General features: G+C 36.3%; 1 protein-coding gene across 1 annotated transcript in view; it reads right to left on the bottom strand.

Moving 5' to 3' along the window:
- The window catches only part of LOC122804222 (deubiquitinase DESI2-like), a 1,210,954-nt gene that overhangs the window by 468,407 nt on the left and 724,701 nt on the right, over window positions 1-17,846 (bottom strand). Inside the window, exon 4 of the mRNA XM_044073967.1 lies at window positions 2,421-2,493. Within this exon, the coding sequence (XP_043929902.1) occupies window positions 2,421-2,493 (73 nt within the window). The remainder of the gene's footprint in view (window positions 1-2,420; window positions 2,494-17,846) is intronic.

The following is a 17,846-nucleotide window of genomic DNA, read 5'->3' on the forward strand; positions in this document are numbered from 1 at the left end:
TGATATATATTTTTAAATAGGAATATACAAAAATATTTTGAGCAAATAAGAAAAATACAAAAACATGTCAACAAAGCAAAACTAAAGGAGCAAATTAAAACATTGAAGGAAAAATAAAGCTTCAGGTAATGATGTCAGCATTCCTGAATTATATAAAACATTACCTCAAAATATTATTATATAGAAAGTATTCACATACATTTAAACTATATTTAACATGCCTCCATAATGGAAATATGCAATAAATTCTTCCTTATTAAAAGATGATAAAGATACATCTATATGCTCTTATTATAGAAATATATCGATATAGAATATGATTAAAAACATTTTATGTCAATCATTGGTAATAGATTAAAAATATGCTACCTATATAAATAGAGGGAAATTAAACCAGATTAAACCAGCAAACAGGGGATAGTATCAAAAGTATTATTACTTTTGATTATGCTAATAGCAAACAAAAACTATTAAGCCCAGTCAAGATTCAATAAATTGGTCTTATTTAAAGTATTAGAATATACAGATTTCCAATTAAATGTATACCTCTTACTGATCTTTATTAGAGTTACTTCTCTAAGGTTACACTAGGATCTTTTATTTCTCAGTCAATAAAGATAAGGAAGGGCATGAAACAAGGTTGTCCCTTGTCTCCTTTATTATATGTTTTTAGCACTTGTGTAGAACTTAATGCTACAGTAGGATTTAAATAAATGATTAATATTTTACTTCCATAATTCACGTATTTGCTGATAATGTATAGCTAACAATATGCAATATTGCTTATTTACTAATAAATATTACATACATAATTAAAATATTTTGAATTGATGACAGGTGTAAAGTTCAATCAGAATGAAACTATCAGATTATTAATTAACAGATTATTTGATGGAAACTAACAGAGAATTTAAATTGGGATAGTAAATTAAATATTTGGTGGTAACTCTTACATACAATTATAAGCAAAAATCAACAATTAATTATAAAAAAAATGTTGACAATATAAAAACAATAATAAATGGAATGAATTATAATTTTCAGTAGAAGATATGTTAATCTTAATCAAAATGGTTATTTTAATTAAAATACTTTACATTGTACAGACAACTTTAGTGTCTATTAAAGAACACATTAAATGATTTAATAACTGTTTGAAGTTCTTATGGCAGCACAACAAACCTAGAACAGATTTGGGATATCATGTAAGAGAAAGAAAAGATGGTAGAGTAGAATTTTCTTATCTAGAAACTTCAGTATGTTTATTGTAAAATTCCATTTAGTTAAGTAAAGAAAAAGTATATACCATACATAAATCTTAAATAATAATATGAAGTGACTGTTAAATATTTATTTAAAAACACCAGTAGTCCAACAAATTCTACATACAACACATTAAAAACATTTAGAAATGCTATATATAAATATTCTGAGATAAAAGCATGGTGTTTCACATTATTCCCTACAGCATTTATACAAGAAAGTATAGACAATCTGAACTTTCAATGAATGCTAATTATAAACAATAGGTATATGATCATTTGCAATCAAATGTGAAGGGAAATTAAGGTGCTTAACATAAAGTATTTAATGGGATGTTGATATGGAAAACTGACTTATATTACAAAGCAGACAGTTCTTAATCTCTAAATGTGACAATGTCAGATATAATTAAAAAAGGAATATCCACCCATTCTTGACTTTTTAAACAATCTCAAAACAAATAGTGAGATAGGGAGATCATGTTTATCCAAAATATATAAAATGCTTCAGAACTATACACTTCATAGCACAACATTAATATATATTGCCACTGCTGTGTGGCATAAAGAAATGTTTACTATTAAAATAAAAACAAACAAAACAGCTATTGAATATAATTGCTGGATAAAACTGTTTTCATAAAGAAATGTTAACCTACCTTCTAAGATCAGTTTATGACTATTTCATGACTTTTAGTAATGTATATAATCTTTGTGAAAATAGTTGTTTTATTATGTTATTTTGTTTGTGTACATAAAATTTCACAAAAAAAATAAAGAAATGTATTCTTGTACTTGTGTTGTAAAAAGTATATAGGTTACTTCTTAAAACACTGATTTATATGGTTGTTTTGTAATAATTTCATAATGATGTTTCCTTGAAAATCAACAAACATTATTCAATGAAAAAAATATATATCAAGTAGAAAAAATATGCTTTTTGCTAGCATTACCCAAGGCATATACATTGTTAAAAATAAGGGTAAGGTGGTTTACTGCTTACTGCATACATATATTCTAGAATGAAGAAAAGATAGGGTAAAAACATTTATTGTTTTCTTTAGAGGTACAAGTTTGATCATGGAATACATTGTATTACACTTTGAAGACAATGACCTATTTAAGAACTTAAAACAGCAACATGCCTTGATTTCTTACCTCGTCCATAGATCTCAATGCCTGAATGGAACACTCCAATGCCCAATGTGGATGTATACTCATTTATCCAGTACTAAAACAAAGAGAAAGAGGCTAGGTTACCAGAGTTATATAAACTGAATATACACAAACATTACAAATGATCACCATTTTTATTTATAGTTTAGACTCCCCTCAGTTTGAAGCCTACTAGACAGATCCACTTCACCAGATTATATTTGTGAAGCAGCCGTACTCCGCATGATCACATAAGTCAGCACATGATATTAAAAAGAAGAAACCAAGATTTTCAACATTTTTATACTGCATTTTTGTACATGAACTACCAAGAAAATTAAACAATGCTTGTGAATGACTTTAATACATATTCTACATAATTTATAAGTTTACTTTGTACATTGCTAAAACAGTGTATTAATTATTTATTTATTTTTTTGGGATTCCAGGAGCTAGAAAAATAGATCATTCAAAAATGACCAAATCAAAACCCAGCAAAATGAAATCAAGCATTTCTGAAGTGTGCTTCATGAAACCATTTGAGTGAGAGTAGGGAATCGACTCAAAAAAAAAAAAGAGAACCCTTACACTCACAAGTAAATTTAGACTACCCCAGGGATATCAAACTTAGGCTTGGTTACATAACCATTTTTTTTTCTGTAAATCATATAATTTTGCCAAAAGACAGTTTGCAAAACCACATTTTGCTTAATAGCCATTTAGTCATTATATCACAAAGAAAAGCATGCTTTGGTGATTTTCTATTTTTGGCTCCCAGCAGTTTACCCCTACCTACACCCAGTTCCTTTCTTCGTCCACTGGGTCTACCAGAGCTATCTTAAGTTATCTTGTGATATACCTGACCCTGTCCACTATAATTGAGGAGATTGATGACCTGAGGGCAATGTTGCTGTGGAATGGTCTTCCTACTTTTTCCACCCTGTATGTTCATTCAGTAACACCATGCAACTGGCATCAGCACTATAACACCCATCACTTCTCCAAGGGGCTGATGGTCAGCACAATACCACCCTTAGGTAGCACCTCAGGTTTTTTTCATGGTATCCACTAGAAAAATGTAATTGTAAGTCTACACTGATTGCTCTGAGTGTGTGCAACTGATTTCTTTCACCTAGGAAGTACATACACATTTCCCATGACAGTGCTTTAGACACCTGAGTTGTTAAATACAAGCCACCCTGGCCATAGTAAGGGCACTATCACTCTATCCAACTGCATTGGCTACATTGGTAATGTTCAGAAGGTATGACACTAATTCCATTATACTTTTAGAAAAGGAATTATTTGACATAAGCTGTGATTCATTTAGAGATAACTTATCTTTTTCAGACATCTACATGCCCTGGCTAGAAAGCATAACTGTAAATCCAGAAAAGGGGAGTTGAATAAAATGAAGGAAGACTTTTTTAATAAGAAACAGGGATTAAGATAGCTATTAAATGGTTAAATATCCTCAATGTCCTGCTAGCTGCTTGGTTAACCAAGTACAGAACAACACATTCATGGCACTACACCATTAGCCCCATCACTTCTCCCATCTCTCAATGGACTCTATCGTAGGATACCACAAAGCCCTACAGTCACTCACTTGAACTCCAACACCTATCCCACCCACTTATACTCTCCATCCAGCACCTATCACTCTCACACAATTCCATCTTCAACATCACTTTACCTCATCTCCTCCAAACCTACCAAACCCCAGCAATCCCACCCCAGACTTCCTAAACAGCACTATAAAATCATCCATATCCTGCTCATAGTCCTCCTCAGATGCAACACTACCACATAACTTCTATAACATTTTCTGACACTGACACTACCACCCTCTGCATTAGTTAACACTCAAAGTATTTGTAATAAACTTAGTCAGATAATCACCTTCCTTACAACCCACTCACCAACATTACAGCTGTCACTGAAACATGGCTGAAACAAACAGTTGTAATTTTCAGCATCCACTTCCCTCTTACAAATAAATTCACTATACCTGGCAGTAAACAAGGTGGAGGCACTCCCATTCTTTATAAAAACAACCTTAAAGCAACTATCATTGCACAAGCAAATGCTTCCTCAGATACTGAACTCAAATGGATCTTTGTAAAACTTCCCTCTCTAAAGATCAGTCACATTCTAATAGCAGTTGCCTGCCATCCTCCTCCAATCTCTATTAACAAATTGAAATCCCTTATTCTTACTGTTACCTCAGCTGCCAGAAATTATAAAAATATTGTTATTCTAGGTGATTTTAACCTAAACTGCCTGGGTCCCCCGAGCAATGTTGAATTTCTAGCCAGTATCAACCTTATAGTTGGTCAATTATGCTATTCATCCAGTGTCAAAACCAATAACCACTCTCTCCTGGATCCGCTAATCACTAACAACCCCACCATCATCTCTAATACTTTTGTTCTTCTACCCTCATTCAGTGACTCAGTAACCTTCCAAATTATCCATCAATCACCAAAACTGCCCTCCAAACTAGTTACCTTCAGACCTACATCCACCACCAATAAAGACAAAAATATCTAGCAACTTTTGACTGGTGTACCATTACCAACTTATATAACTCCAACTTGACTGCAATAGCTGTGACACATATACCCTCCTTCAATTTCAAGACAAATTCTTCCCTCTCACACCATGCATTTTCAAATACAACACAACCCCTTGGCTAACCACTGAACTGAAAGTGCTGCTGAAACATATGGACAATGTTTGGTCTTCATGGAGACAAAACCACTCACCAGAAAATTGTACTGCCTTTACGTATCTACATAACCTAGCTAAGCAAGCCATTACACAGGCACAAAATCAACTACTTTAAAATGAAGCAACTTGCTCTTCTAGACAAATCAAACATTTTTGGCAGAAGTAAATCTTCCCACAGGCTGTAAATCCACTGATTCCACCTCCTCTCCTATCACTAACTACACCCTTCAAGGCCAACTCTCAACCTCTGACTTTCTCAAGGAATTCAGCCTAGTAGTGCAACCTCTACCTCTCCCCCAACTCACCTAGTGCCCCCTTTTTCACTCTGCTCTATTTTAAGAAAACTATACACAAAGAACTTGTTCCCTTTCTAGAAAACATACCTCTAGATGCGCCCCCTGGTACAGATAACCTGCTCCCTCTTGGTGTATATCACTCCACAAAGACTTCTTTGCCACACCTCTTCTACACATTTAGAAACTCTGCTTAATTCAAAATGCAATGCCAGACATATGGAAAACTTCTCTGGTTAAAACCCTCCCTAAACAGCCTCAGTGAGTAAATACCACCCACTTCTGTCCTAGCTCCATCCTCCCTACACTTGAGAAAATACTTAAAAACTAATCTACAACCAACTGTCCCATAAACCCAAAAGTAACACCTCCACAAACTTAAACAGCATGGATTCTGGGCTGGCCAGAGTGCAATGACAGTACTATGGTACTTATAGATGCGATCCTTCTCAACATAGATAAAGGAACTCTTTCAGCATTTCCCTTCATTAACGTTACTAAAGCTTTAGATCTAATTCACCACTTCCTGCTTCTTCACTCCCTTCAAGAAGTCAGGGTTAGCTACAACACTGTCACCTGGTTCTGACATTTCTTAACAAATAGATATTTCAGAGTCAAATTAGGCTCATCCTTATCGCCGACCACACCCCTTACCAGACATGTCACCCTAGGATCCATTCTTACCCCTCTTTTGTTTTTTAATCTTTATTAACAAGCTGCCTTCTGATCTCACCAACCTTCCTATTATTCTTTATGCAGATGACACAGCTATTCTTCAATCCACTCCCTCACATTCAACTATTCAAACCCAGCTTCAGTCTGATATTCACTCCATTAAATCTTGGCTAAACAACCATAAATTACTCCTAAAACCCTCTAAAACAAAAATTATGATAATTGGAAAAAGCTGAAAAAGATTGCTAAAAATTAACATTGGAGATCTCAATGGGTACCCAACAGAAGCAACCATACCCTTTAAATACTTAGGTTTATGGCTACACCAGTCACTAAACTTCCAAAGCCACATTGCAAACACCACAAAAAAGTCAGTTCTCTTTTACTCTGGTCTTAGAAAATATCCCCCTTTCTCTTTAGACCAGCTAGCGCTGCAATAGGCAAAGGAGTCCTCCTTGCTCAACATAAATATGGCTCCCCATCATAACCACAACCTCTAAAAAACATCTTCCACTCTACAGTCCATTGAAAACAAAATCTGCTCTTTCATTTCTATTTCCTCCCCTTAGGAACACCGGTGTATCACCCCCTCTTCAAGGCCAAATGGCTACCAGTCTCCTATGCTTAGGGTCTCTTGTTTTCAAACTACTTCAGCCAGGTGCCTTTCCATTTCTTGCAGCCAAACTCCATAATAAAACCACCCCCAACAACCTCTGCAACCTCTCCAAGTTAACCCCCTTACTCCAGATACCCCAAACTAAACTGCACTGTACTGACCACTCCTCCTCCATTCTTGCAGCCAAGCTCTGTCAATCCCTAACCCTTTACCTTAATAAAGTCTACTCTTTCCCCACCTTCACAGCTCAGCTCAAAGGCACCTTCATCAAAAATGTGATAGCTAGTGCTTTTTCACTGTGCATATTACCTAACTCCCTTCTCTCCTGCATCACTTCTACTTTGATTCTCTGTTCTTCCTTGTCATATTTACTGCTAAAATTAATTCACATTTGATTTTCTACTCTGCTAGTATTATTTACATATTGTATCAATTGTCTATGGGATTATCTACCTTCTGTGATTACTTTGTGTTTGTAAATTTGTTCTATTTTCTTTTTTTTGTGAATCTCTTCACCCAGGCTGTGCCCCCAGATTGTCTATATTGATCAGTGTACTACCCCAGTAAACAAACTAAAATAAATAAACTTACCTTACTTTTTTCATAAAACTGGGCATCCATCCTTCAGAAAGGATGTCAAATGGAGACCCCATCTACCTGAGTTGATTGTATATCAGCTGGCTATAAAAGATTCTATACTACTTAATGAAAATACTGAGTTAAATTTCCTGGTACCCAGGCTGATTGTCATCTCAGATGGTTTCCTTTTGTAAGGGAAGTAATCACAAATGCAAGTTACCCACAACAATATGAGCAATATCTAACCTACATGTCAACATGTGCACTGATGCTTTCTGTGACAGTCTGAGCACAAAAGCATCCTGCACAGCTGCTCATGATGGCACATCACATCTGTGTGTTATGTAGTATCATAGACCTTGCACCAGTAAATGTAGAGACATCAATATCAGCATTTAAGGTTCAGCAAATATGGCTCAGGTAACACCAACTGTACTACAAACCTACCTGTACTGCATAGGGTACTGATGACAGTGCCACCCTGAATCCTTATGACAGACATATCTGGTATGAGTCTGATGAGATTCAGATGATTGTGCCCACCCACACTCCTCCTGCAGGTGGGTGGTTCCTTGCCTTCCATTTTACTCACAGTTTCATATCACTATCTATAGTCCATCATTATCCTCCCATGAACAGCAGCAGTATTTATAACTCCCATTTGCCATGGCCTACCTAGTGTTACACTGGTCTTTAATGCTACATCACTGCCAATGAGCACTCCACCATCACTGCACAAGGCAGTACCTCATTTGCATCCTTTATAAAGATATATTTATATTTTCAGACTGACATGATGTGTAAGGCATGCCATATAGGAATGCAGTAGTGGTTTCATGACTTTTGCAGCTTTATGTGACACTAACTTATATGCTTGTTCAACGTTAGCATCAAAATTCAAAGTAGCTTACCTATGTACATCAGTTATATATATTAGTATTGCTACACTGTACCAAGATTTTAGTAAAATATAAATATTTCTTGTTATGCATGCAGGGATGATCAGATATCTATAGTGCATACTTCCATGAATTAAGCAGTACATTTCACCAGTGTTAGATGCATTCAGTGTGCTCTACAGCACAAGCTGTGGACAGTGTGAGTGTGCACAACAGCATGTCAGTTACACACAGTACACACATTAGTTGCACAGAGTATGCTCTACAGTGCAACAGCATGTCAGCACTACAGCACAACAGTACTAAGTGCACATGTTAGTTGCACAGAGTGCGTAGTAAACCACCATGCCAGCACTGCAGCATGTTATCTGCACATGGTGTGCTTTACAGCAAACCAGCATAACAACCACAAACAGGGTATATTATAGCACACTGGCATGTTAGCTACTCACCAAGTACCCTACAGTGCATTGGCATGTTAGCTGTACACAGAATGCACTACAGCACATACCCACATAATGTACCATACACACAATGCACACACCCACATAATGTATCATACACACAATGCACTACAGCACACACTCACATAATGTACCATACACAGAATGCACTACAATACACACTCACATATTGTACCATACACAGAATGCACTACAGCACACACCCCACATAATGTACCATACACAGAATGCACTACAGTACACCAGCGTGTTAGCTATACACAGAATGCACTACAGCACACACCCACATAATGTACTATACACAGAATGCACTACAGCACACACTCACATAATGTGCCATACACAGAATGCACTACAGCACACCAGCATGTTAGCTGTACACAGAATGCACAAGCACACACCCACATAATGTACCATACACAGAATGCACTATAATACACACCCACATAATATACCATATGTACAAACAGATACACATGAACTTACAACACTATCTCACTGCAATCAGTACATGAGTGGTATAGCTAAAGACTATCATGCTTGTCCATATGCCTTGCATAATGCAGACAGGGAATTTACTGTGGCACAGCATGTTAAAACACAGTACAAAACAGAGTCCATATTGTCCCTACCACATGCTCCACAATCAGGCAGGCATGATTCGGCACCTGAAATATGGAATGGCCGACAGCTTGTAACCTATGAATGACATGGATTTAGATATGTCATATGGCCATACAAAAGGCAACATTTTAAACAAGCTGCTGTTTGTGACAAGTATTGCATAATAAATAAATGTTATGAGAGGTGGTGGTGGTGGTGGCAATGCTGTGAACTGACCCAGAGTCCATACACATGGAAGGGATGAAACACACTGCTTTACTGGTCATGGTTTGTGCTAACTTGGATACCTGTTTGGCTAGGAAGCCTTTGATAAAGACTGAAAAAGGTCCAGTACCTAGGGCAGGTATCAGGCATGTACTGATAGCCAACACCTGTACCCACAGAACAGGAACAAGTATAAGTACAAATGTGAAGACCTCCCCAGGCAGTAATCTAAGTGCTTACAGCAGGTGCTGTAGGCAGATAAGAATTATTTGTTCCACCCATTTCATAAGGACAAGCTTTGAGGAATGGAGTGATATGTACTGATTGACAGATTCCTTGACAAATGGAATACCAGTTAAGGAAAACTAAGGCCACAGAGGACAACCAAGTGTTATACCAGGCATAAGAGTAGATACCAGAAGGCAGACAGTATATAGACTGTAGAATTTCACTGTACGTGCAGAGTTTTCGGTGTTCACTTGTGTAGGTGTCTCCTATGCACAGATACTCTACTGTGCACTTTCTTTGTGACTCTGGGGTATTGTAGGGTCCTCAATAGTGACGGCATCATTTAAGGTAAACTTGGAAATTTCTTGTAAATTCTTTTCTACTTTAGTACTACTTCATTCTCAGTAGTAGTCTGCCTTTCAGAAAATTATTACTACTAATTTGTTTGTTTGTTTGTTTGTTCTTTAACAACATAATATATTATAACACTTTTTCATCAAGCGAAGGTCATGGATTAAAATGGTCCTTGGACCATACCTTTCAATATATCAGCTCAACAATCATGGAGAAAGCTAAAAAAATCATGGGGGAAGGGGACAAAAATCAGGGACATATTTTAAAATATTATGCTTATAAACTTAGAAAACTTTTAGAATAAGAGGTTTTACATCCTAGGAAATCTGAAACTTACAGTTATTTCATTATTTGGTGATTGCAATCCTCAAGATCAAAAATATCAGAGAAAATTAAGGACTTTTGAGAGGTATGCTTTAGATCCTCCATCTACAGAGTTTATACACAAAATAAATGAAATTGCTATGCCAAATGTGTGATCATGTGTTACACTTTCCACCACTCATGATTCTCATGTGCTACAGAATCTGTCACAGTGACAGAGTTGTGCCAAACATATGTACCTGAGTTTCTTGGTGCACTGCTGATGACCCTGGTGCTCTGTAAGTAAATGTCCAAAACTTCTGCATATTTGCCTCTTACTATAATTTTGGTGACCCAAAGTGTGCTATGGATCTCTTAACTGTAACATGGTTGTACCACATGACTGCACCTATATCCCACAAAACACTGCTAGTATTATAAGTCGACCATCACCATTCCATACTTTCAGCTGCAACCGTGCACTGTGTGTACCAACACCCCACGGAGCTCTATTAGTGATTATAGTCATGAGTATCATGACATGAGTCTCATGAATTTGTCCTGATGATCTATGCCAGGTGAGCCTTATGTGCACATCTTGATCTGACTGCACTGCTGTGAACTTCTGTTGATCATCAATCCATAAGCCTTCTGTTAAACTTACCTTATGTGAGCACTTGAACTTTATATTACAGTTCTGGTGACTTTTGCATTGCAAGTCCATTAACCATCTATTAAATGAGCCATGTGTGTGCTACTAGAGCTTATGTCACAATGTTGGTGACTGTAGAACAGTATGTATGTGTACAACTTTAAGAAGCTTTCTAGGGGCTTGCACAAATGTATAAACACTGAGCACATGCGAGCCTGACTGCCATTTTGTTGTAAGCTGTTAAGATGTAAGCATTTATGTCTGTTTAGTCTGTCAGTTAATCAGTTTTCTTATATTTTGTAAAGCTGCTATCCATCCTGATGTGTTTCTATGTAATAAAGCATATAAACAAACTACCCCACCTGTCTGTCATCTATACTAGAAAGGGATGAGTGACAGTGACCATTGAGCACCATCACTACTTAAGATCTTTGCTAGATGTGCTTTTTTGTGCTAGTGTAATATATGGTTCTGTCATATATATGTGCAATGTCTTGTGTTTCTCTGCTGTAGTTGCTGAAGAACTTGTGAAGAAGATATTATATTGGCTACTGCATGTGTCATGTATCAGGATGCATATTTCTCTGTTTCCTTTTCCCTTAACATGAAATGAGTTATGGAGATGTCTGATGTTCTTGCTGTAGGATCATACAACTATGGCTCTGCTTTACAAGTACACCAAAAGTGGGATAGACATAACATGATAACATCATTTGTATGCAGTGGATAGCCACACTTTGGCCTCTGTGGGTGACAATATGCATTTGGGGCCTTTATGCATTCTTGTATTGCAGAATCACACACACACCATCTGTGTGCCTTGTTAGTGGGCACTTGGCTATGTATTACATATCAGTCAGCATGAGTGTCAGCATCAAGAGTACATAGTGTGTATACTGCCTAACATACATGCTGTGTGCCTAGTCTCTGTGACAGATGTGTGTGTGTGTGTAGTCTGGAGGACAGTTGCTGTTGCTGCAGAATGTGTGGACAGCTTTTGTTAGCTACTACACTGATGTGGTATAGATGGCATCTGATGTACTATACATGCTTGGGCATGTTTGTGAAAACTGACACACACACACACACACACACACACACACATGACTGACTTCCCTAACAGCTGCTTTATGCAGCTGTATACTGTCTTGTGAATCTGTTTTGCTGACATACCTGCAGTCATTCATTGGAAAATGTTTAAGGAAGCATCACTGCTTCTCTATTGCATGGTGCACCTGTGTGCTTCTCATGTAGATATGTAAGCATGTTTACTGTGATATGAATTTTTAGAGCTACATATCTAGTTTTTGTGCATGAGTCTTTCAAATCAACATCAGAAGGGTCAGCAGTCAGATGCATAAATTGGGGTGATGAAGCTGTATAGTACGAGGTGGCAAGGACAGCATCAAGACCTGCAGATGGATGTAGTGAAGGCATGCGGCATGAGGTGGATAGGTCAGTCACATGATCGATTTATGGAGCTGGTGGAGACATGAAACAGGAGGTGGAAAAGTAAGAAGCATGATATACAGATAAAGGTGGTGGACCTCTGCAGTGGATGATGAAGAGGCTAGCAGTAGGATGCATATATAGAGGTGGTGGTGCTGTGTAGCAGGGGGTGGACAGGTCAGCAGCAAGTTACATAGGCAAGGCATTGGAGCTGTTCAGTAGGATTAGAGAGACTAGCAGCAGGATACATAGATGGAGGTGGTGGCCTGTGTAGCAGGGACTGCAGAGACTATCAGCAGGATACACAGATGGAAGTGGTGGTCTGTGGAGCAGGAAGTGCAGAGACTAGCAGCAGAAAACATAGATGCAGGTGGTGGTGCTATGCAGCAGGGACTACGGAGACTCGCAGCAGGATACATAGATGGATGCAGTGGTGCTGTATACCAGGGAGTGCAGAGACTAGCAGCAGGAATCATAGATGGATGTAGAGGTGCTGTGCACCAGGGAATGCAGAGACTAGCAGCAGGAATCATAGATGGAAGTGGAGGTGTTGTGCACCAGGGAGTGCAGAGACTAGCAGCAGGATACACAGATGAACATGATGAAGGCTTCTACTGAGCTCACAATTTAGCTGCTCCATGAAACCTTATCCAACATTACTAGTGAGCTTAGCTCATTAAGGACCATGCCAATGAGATATTTTTGGCAAGTGGAGAATGTGGATTTCATGCAGGAGAAGGCAAGAGGGATTCACACATTCTCCAGTATTCAGGGGAAGCTGCAGTCTGTGATTATGGATGGTGTTGCCAAGATTCAACTGAAACAAGATGAAGTGATTGCCTAAAGCTTATCATTTAATTAATGGTCATGCCAGTGAAGGTTTTTTTAAGGTACCTTGAAGCTACATAAATTCTTATATAAAGTAAGGGAGTGCAAGATTTGAAGCCCCTATAAAGATATATGGGGACCTTCACCCACATAGGACACAGGCATTTAAGTTTTTCTAAATTTCTTTAGTAATTTTACTGAAATATTTTTTCAGTCAAGGGTGATTTATTTAGATGCATAATATTCCTGTCTGCCGTGCTTTTCTGCTTGTCATTAATACAGTCCCTTTTTGTCTGAGGGATAAGCACCAATGCAGTTGGCAAAATTCCCAGTTCCCCTCCCCTTTCTTGGCAATCCTGACTACCTGAGTAGGTTTTTTTTTCCCAAAAAGGAATTTAATGATTCTTTTCAATTAACAACAAACATAACAAATAATGAAATTGGTTCATATATTCAGGATAAATGAAACATGAATTCATAAAACTATTCATACTCTGTACAAAAAAAGATGCCACTCATTGGTATATATGAATATACAGGTATCTAAACATATATATATATATATCTATATATATATATATATATATATATATATATATATATATATATATATATAGCTATATATCTATATCTATATATATATATATATATATATATATATATATACACACACACACACACACACACACACACACACACACATATCCATACAATAATACAAAGATAGAGACAAAGCTTACACCGATATCATGTCCTGTTGATATCTTTAAAATTTGTGTAGTGAAATGTGGGTATCATTGAATCTTTTGAATAACTCTTTGAGATTAAGTTCTAGTTTAGGCTAAAATTAAGTTAAAAACTTGCTCCCAAGTTTCAATTTTATTGTCTTTTTTCTGACATGCATCAATTATCATTTTGTGAGCTAACAAATGTTTTATAGCCATTTTCGTGAATCCTTCCCATGTGATAGTTAGTCTACCTATCCATTTAGATGTTATATAGAGTTTAATTAGTGAAAATAGTGAAATAAGTGTATTGATTTGGATTTTGGTTAGATTTGATGTTGTAATATGAAGAAGTGTAAACTCCCATGTCAGTGTTGCCTTTTCATAGCCTATTTTTTGTAACTGAAGTTTTAGGGAGTTCCACAATTTGTATACGCATTTGCAGCTCCAGAATATATGTATTAAATCTGCTTCTTGCATCTCACAGTATGGACAGAATTGTGAGTCGGAGGAGTTAAATTTGTGTAATATGGTAGGAGTGAAGTAAGCATTACTGTAAATCATAAGTTGAGTGTATGTTAATATTTTTAATGGTATTACTTTAGAGGATAATTGCACTGCAAAGGACAACTGCTGTTCTGTTAGGGATGGGTTATTTTTAAGCCAATATTTTGAATAAAGTAGATTTTGATATTTAATGCCATTTATCATTTTATATGTATTCAAAAGCCTTTTATTCCCAGATAGCATAATTTCCCATAAAGATTCACAATTATTCATATCTGTTATATTTAGCTTAGGGTTTTGTAGGTAGTTATAACATAGTTCTTTAATTTGTCTCAGCATAATCGTGTAGGATTTTGGTAAGTTAAGATGTGTTCTTACTTCTGTAATTGACTGTTTAATAAATGGGAATAAATCTCAGATTTTCATGTTTTTTAGTAAGGAATACCTATTGAGGTTTATCATAGTGTTATTGAGTTTTAAATTAGGGTTTTTGTGTATTGGTTGAAGGGTTTCCATTGCTGTTCCAAGATTTAGAGTTGAATAGTTTTTGTGTTTCAATAATGAAGTGTCTTAGAGGGTCAGGAATCTTGTATGTCCCTATATCTTTAGGTTTTAAAAATGGGAGAGCTCTAGAGTTAATATCTAATGTTTTTATATAGTTATGGCATATTATGATCCAAGCTGGGGACCATTTGTTGGATACTGGCAAATGTTCCACTCTTTTTAGGATTCTACTGCAGTTGATGATCATATAATAAAGTTTAAAGTCCAGTAGGTTTAATCTCCCTTTAGATTTTGGAAGTGATAATTTTTGATAAGCAATTCTTGTTTTTTTGGGTTCCCATAAGAATTTAGCTAATGAGGTGATTAGTTGATTGAAGAATTTGTTGTGTATTATTACTTGGGTGGACGTAAATGCATATAGTATTCTGAGTAGTATATTCATTTTGATTATGGATATTTTGGCCAGAAAGGGTAGTTTAAGGTTTTTCCATCTATAAGAATCTTGTTCGATATTTTTCCAATTGTTAAGAATATTGTTCTGGTAGAAATCTTTCTTGTCTTGGGAGAATGTGATTCCTAGGTATTTAGTTGATTGCTTTATTTTCATTATGTCTGAGAATGGAATTAGGTTAAATAAATTTGGGGGATTTAAGGGAAATATAAATGGATTTGTTAAAGTTAAGTTTGTAGTTGGATATATTGGAGAACTGATCAATTGCCTTTAGTAATTTAGGTATATCAAAGCTTGGGGTAGTAAAGTAAATATTTAGGTCATCAGCAGAGGTGGTAAGAAAGATTTTAGTGTTAAAGATTTTGGGGGGATTGTGATAGATGTTTTGTTTAATGTGTAGGAAGAGTGGTTCTAGATAAAGATTAAACAGAAAAGGGGACAGTGGATATCCTTGTCTTGTCCCGTTTTTAATCATGATTTTTTTTATAAGAATTTGTTAATGTATAGATTTGTATACAGTTTATTGTAAAGTATTTTGATTATTTGAATGAATTTGTTGGGGAAATTAAAGTGGGGTAGAAACTGGAATAGGAAGGTTATATTCATTCTATCAAAAGCTTTATGTGCATCTACCACCATTGTATAAATAGAGGATTTTTTTATATTTGCAAAAGAGATCAGGGCTTCCAACGTTAGTGTATTGTCACTGATCTGTCTAAGTGGGGTGAATCCAGATTGTTTTGGTGAGATGATATTTGAGATAATATTCTTCATTCTGTTTGCTAATATTGATGTGAGTAGTTTGGCATCTAAATTTAGTAGTGAGATAGGTCTGTTTTTGGGGTCTGAATGTTCTTTCAGAATAAAGATAGTTTTGGATGCATTGAAGCAGGTATCATTGATTTTGTTATTAATCAGGTTGGAAGGTTTGGAGACAAAGCCAGAGAGGGATGATTACGTTGGTATGGACATGTGCTGAGGAGGGATGCTGAGTATATTGGGAAAAAGATGCTAAGGATGAAGCTACCAGGTAACAGGAAAAGAGGAAGGCCTAAGATAAGGTTTATGGATGTGGTGAGAGAGTACATGCAGGTGTTGGTGTGACACAACAAGATGCAGAGGACAGGAAGAAATGGAAACAGGTGAGCTGCTGTGGCGACCCCTAACGGGAACAGCCGAAAGAAGATGATGATGATTATATAGTTTAATACTTGGTATAGTATCTTGGTGATTAGCAGGGCGAATGTTTTGCAAAATTCTGGTGTATGTCCATCTGGGCCTGGGCCTTTGTTCATTTTTAATTTATTAATTGTGTTAATAATCTTGTTTTGAGTGATTGGGTTGATTAAAGTGTTCTGCTGATTAAAATCCAGTTTGGGGAATATTAACTTTTGAAGAAAAAGTGATCTGACTATTTCTGTCCCAGATAGGGATTGTTCTCCATAGATCTGAGTATAGGTCTGTTCAAACAGGTTTACTATTTACATACTATTCATATATGATTTATCTTGGTAGCTAATTTCTGATATGGTGGGTGGTGGTTTGTTGAGGGGGATTAATCTGGCTAGTACCTTTGAAGGAATTTGAATGCCATCGGAGTATTTAGCTAAAGTCTTAGTTTCAACAAATGATAAGTTATTGGATTCCAATATGTATAGGTCTCTTTGTGTTTTTAGTAGATTTTCCTTAGTTTGGTTATTGTAATTATCTTGTAGTTCTTTTTCTAGTTGATTTATTTTTTCTTTTAGAACTGATTCTTCCTTTGAGTATATTTTTTATAATGTGTTGCTTTACTGATAATGAAACCACTAATTTGTGCTTTAGTTGAAGCCCATTCAATATCTATTGGGAGTTGAGAGTTAGGGATATTAGATATCATCGTGTTTAGTAGAGTGGTAATCCCTTCCATCATATATTGTTTTTTTAGTAGATTGGGATTCAAATACCAGTTGTAACCCCTATGGTGTAAATATTGTTTATTATCCCAAGCGATATTTAATTACATTTTTGTGTGATACCTGAGTAGGTTTTATTCTTCACCATATCTGCAGTGGGCACCTTACACTAGCAGCAGCTGGCAGATCCTGACCTTGGACTGTTGGCCACAATGACCACTTGGTGCCTGAGACATCTTGCCAAAACTGTGCTCAATCTATGACTCCACCCTTCTTCCTCTGCCTTCTGGAGTCTCAGAAGACTATGATTCAACTGTGCATCGTGCATTATTTTTCTTTTTTTTTTTTTGCATATATTGTAAAGAGTAGCTATATTGTATATATTGTATATAGTGGCATGTTTATTACTTACACATAAATATTTCTGTTTGCATCCTGACATTACC

The sequence above is a fragment of the Protopterus annectens genome, chromosome 6.part0, assembly GCF_019279795.1.
Source record: "Protopterus annectens isolate FY-2018-M chromosome 6.part0, PAN1.0, whole genome shotgun sequence".
Taxonomy (NCBI): domain Eukaryota; kingdom Metazoa; phylum Chordata; order Ceratodontiformes; family Protopteridae; genus Protopterus; species Protopterus annectens.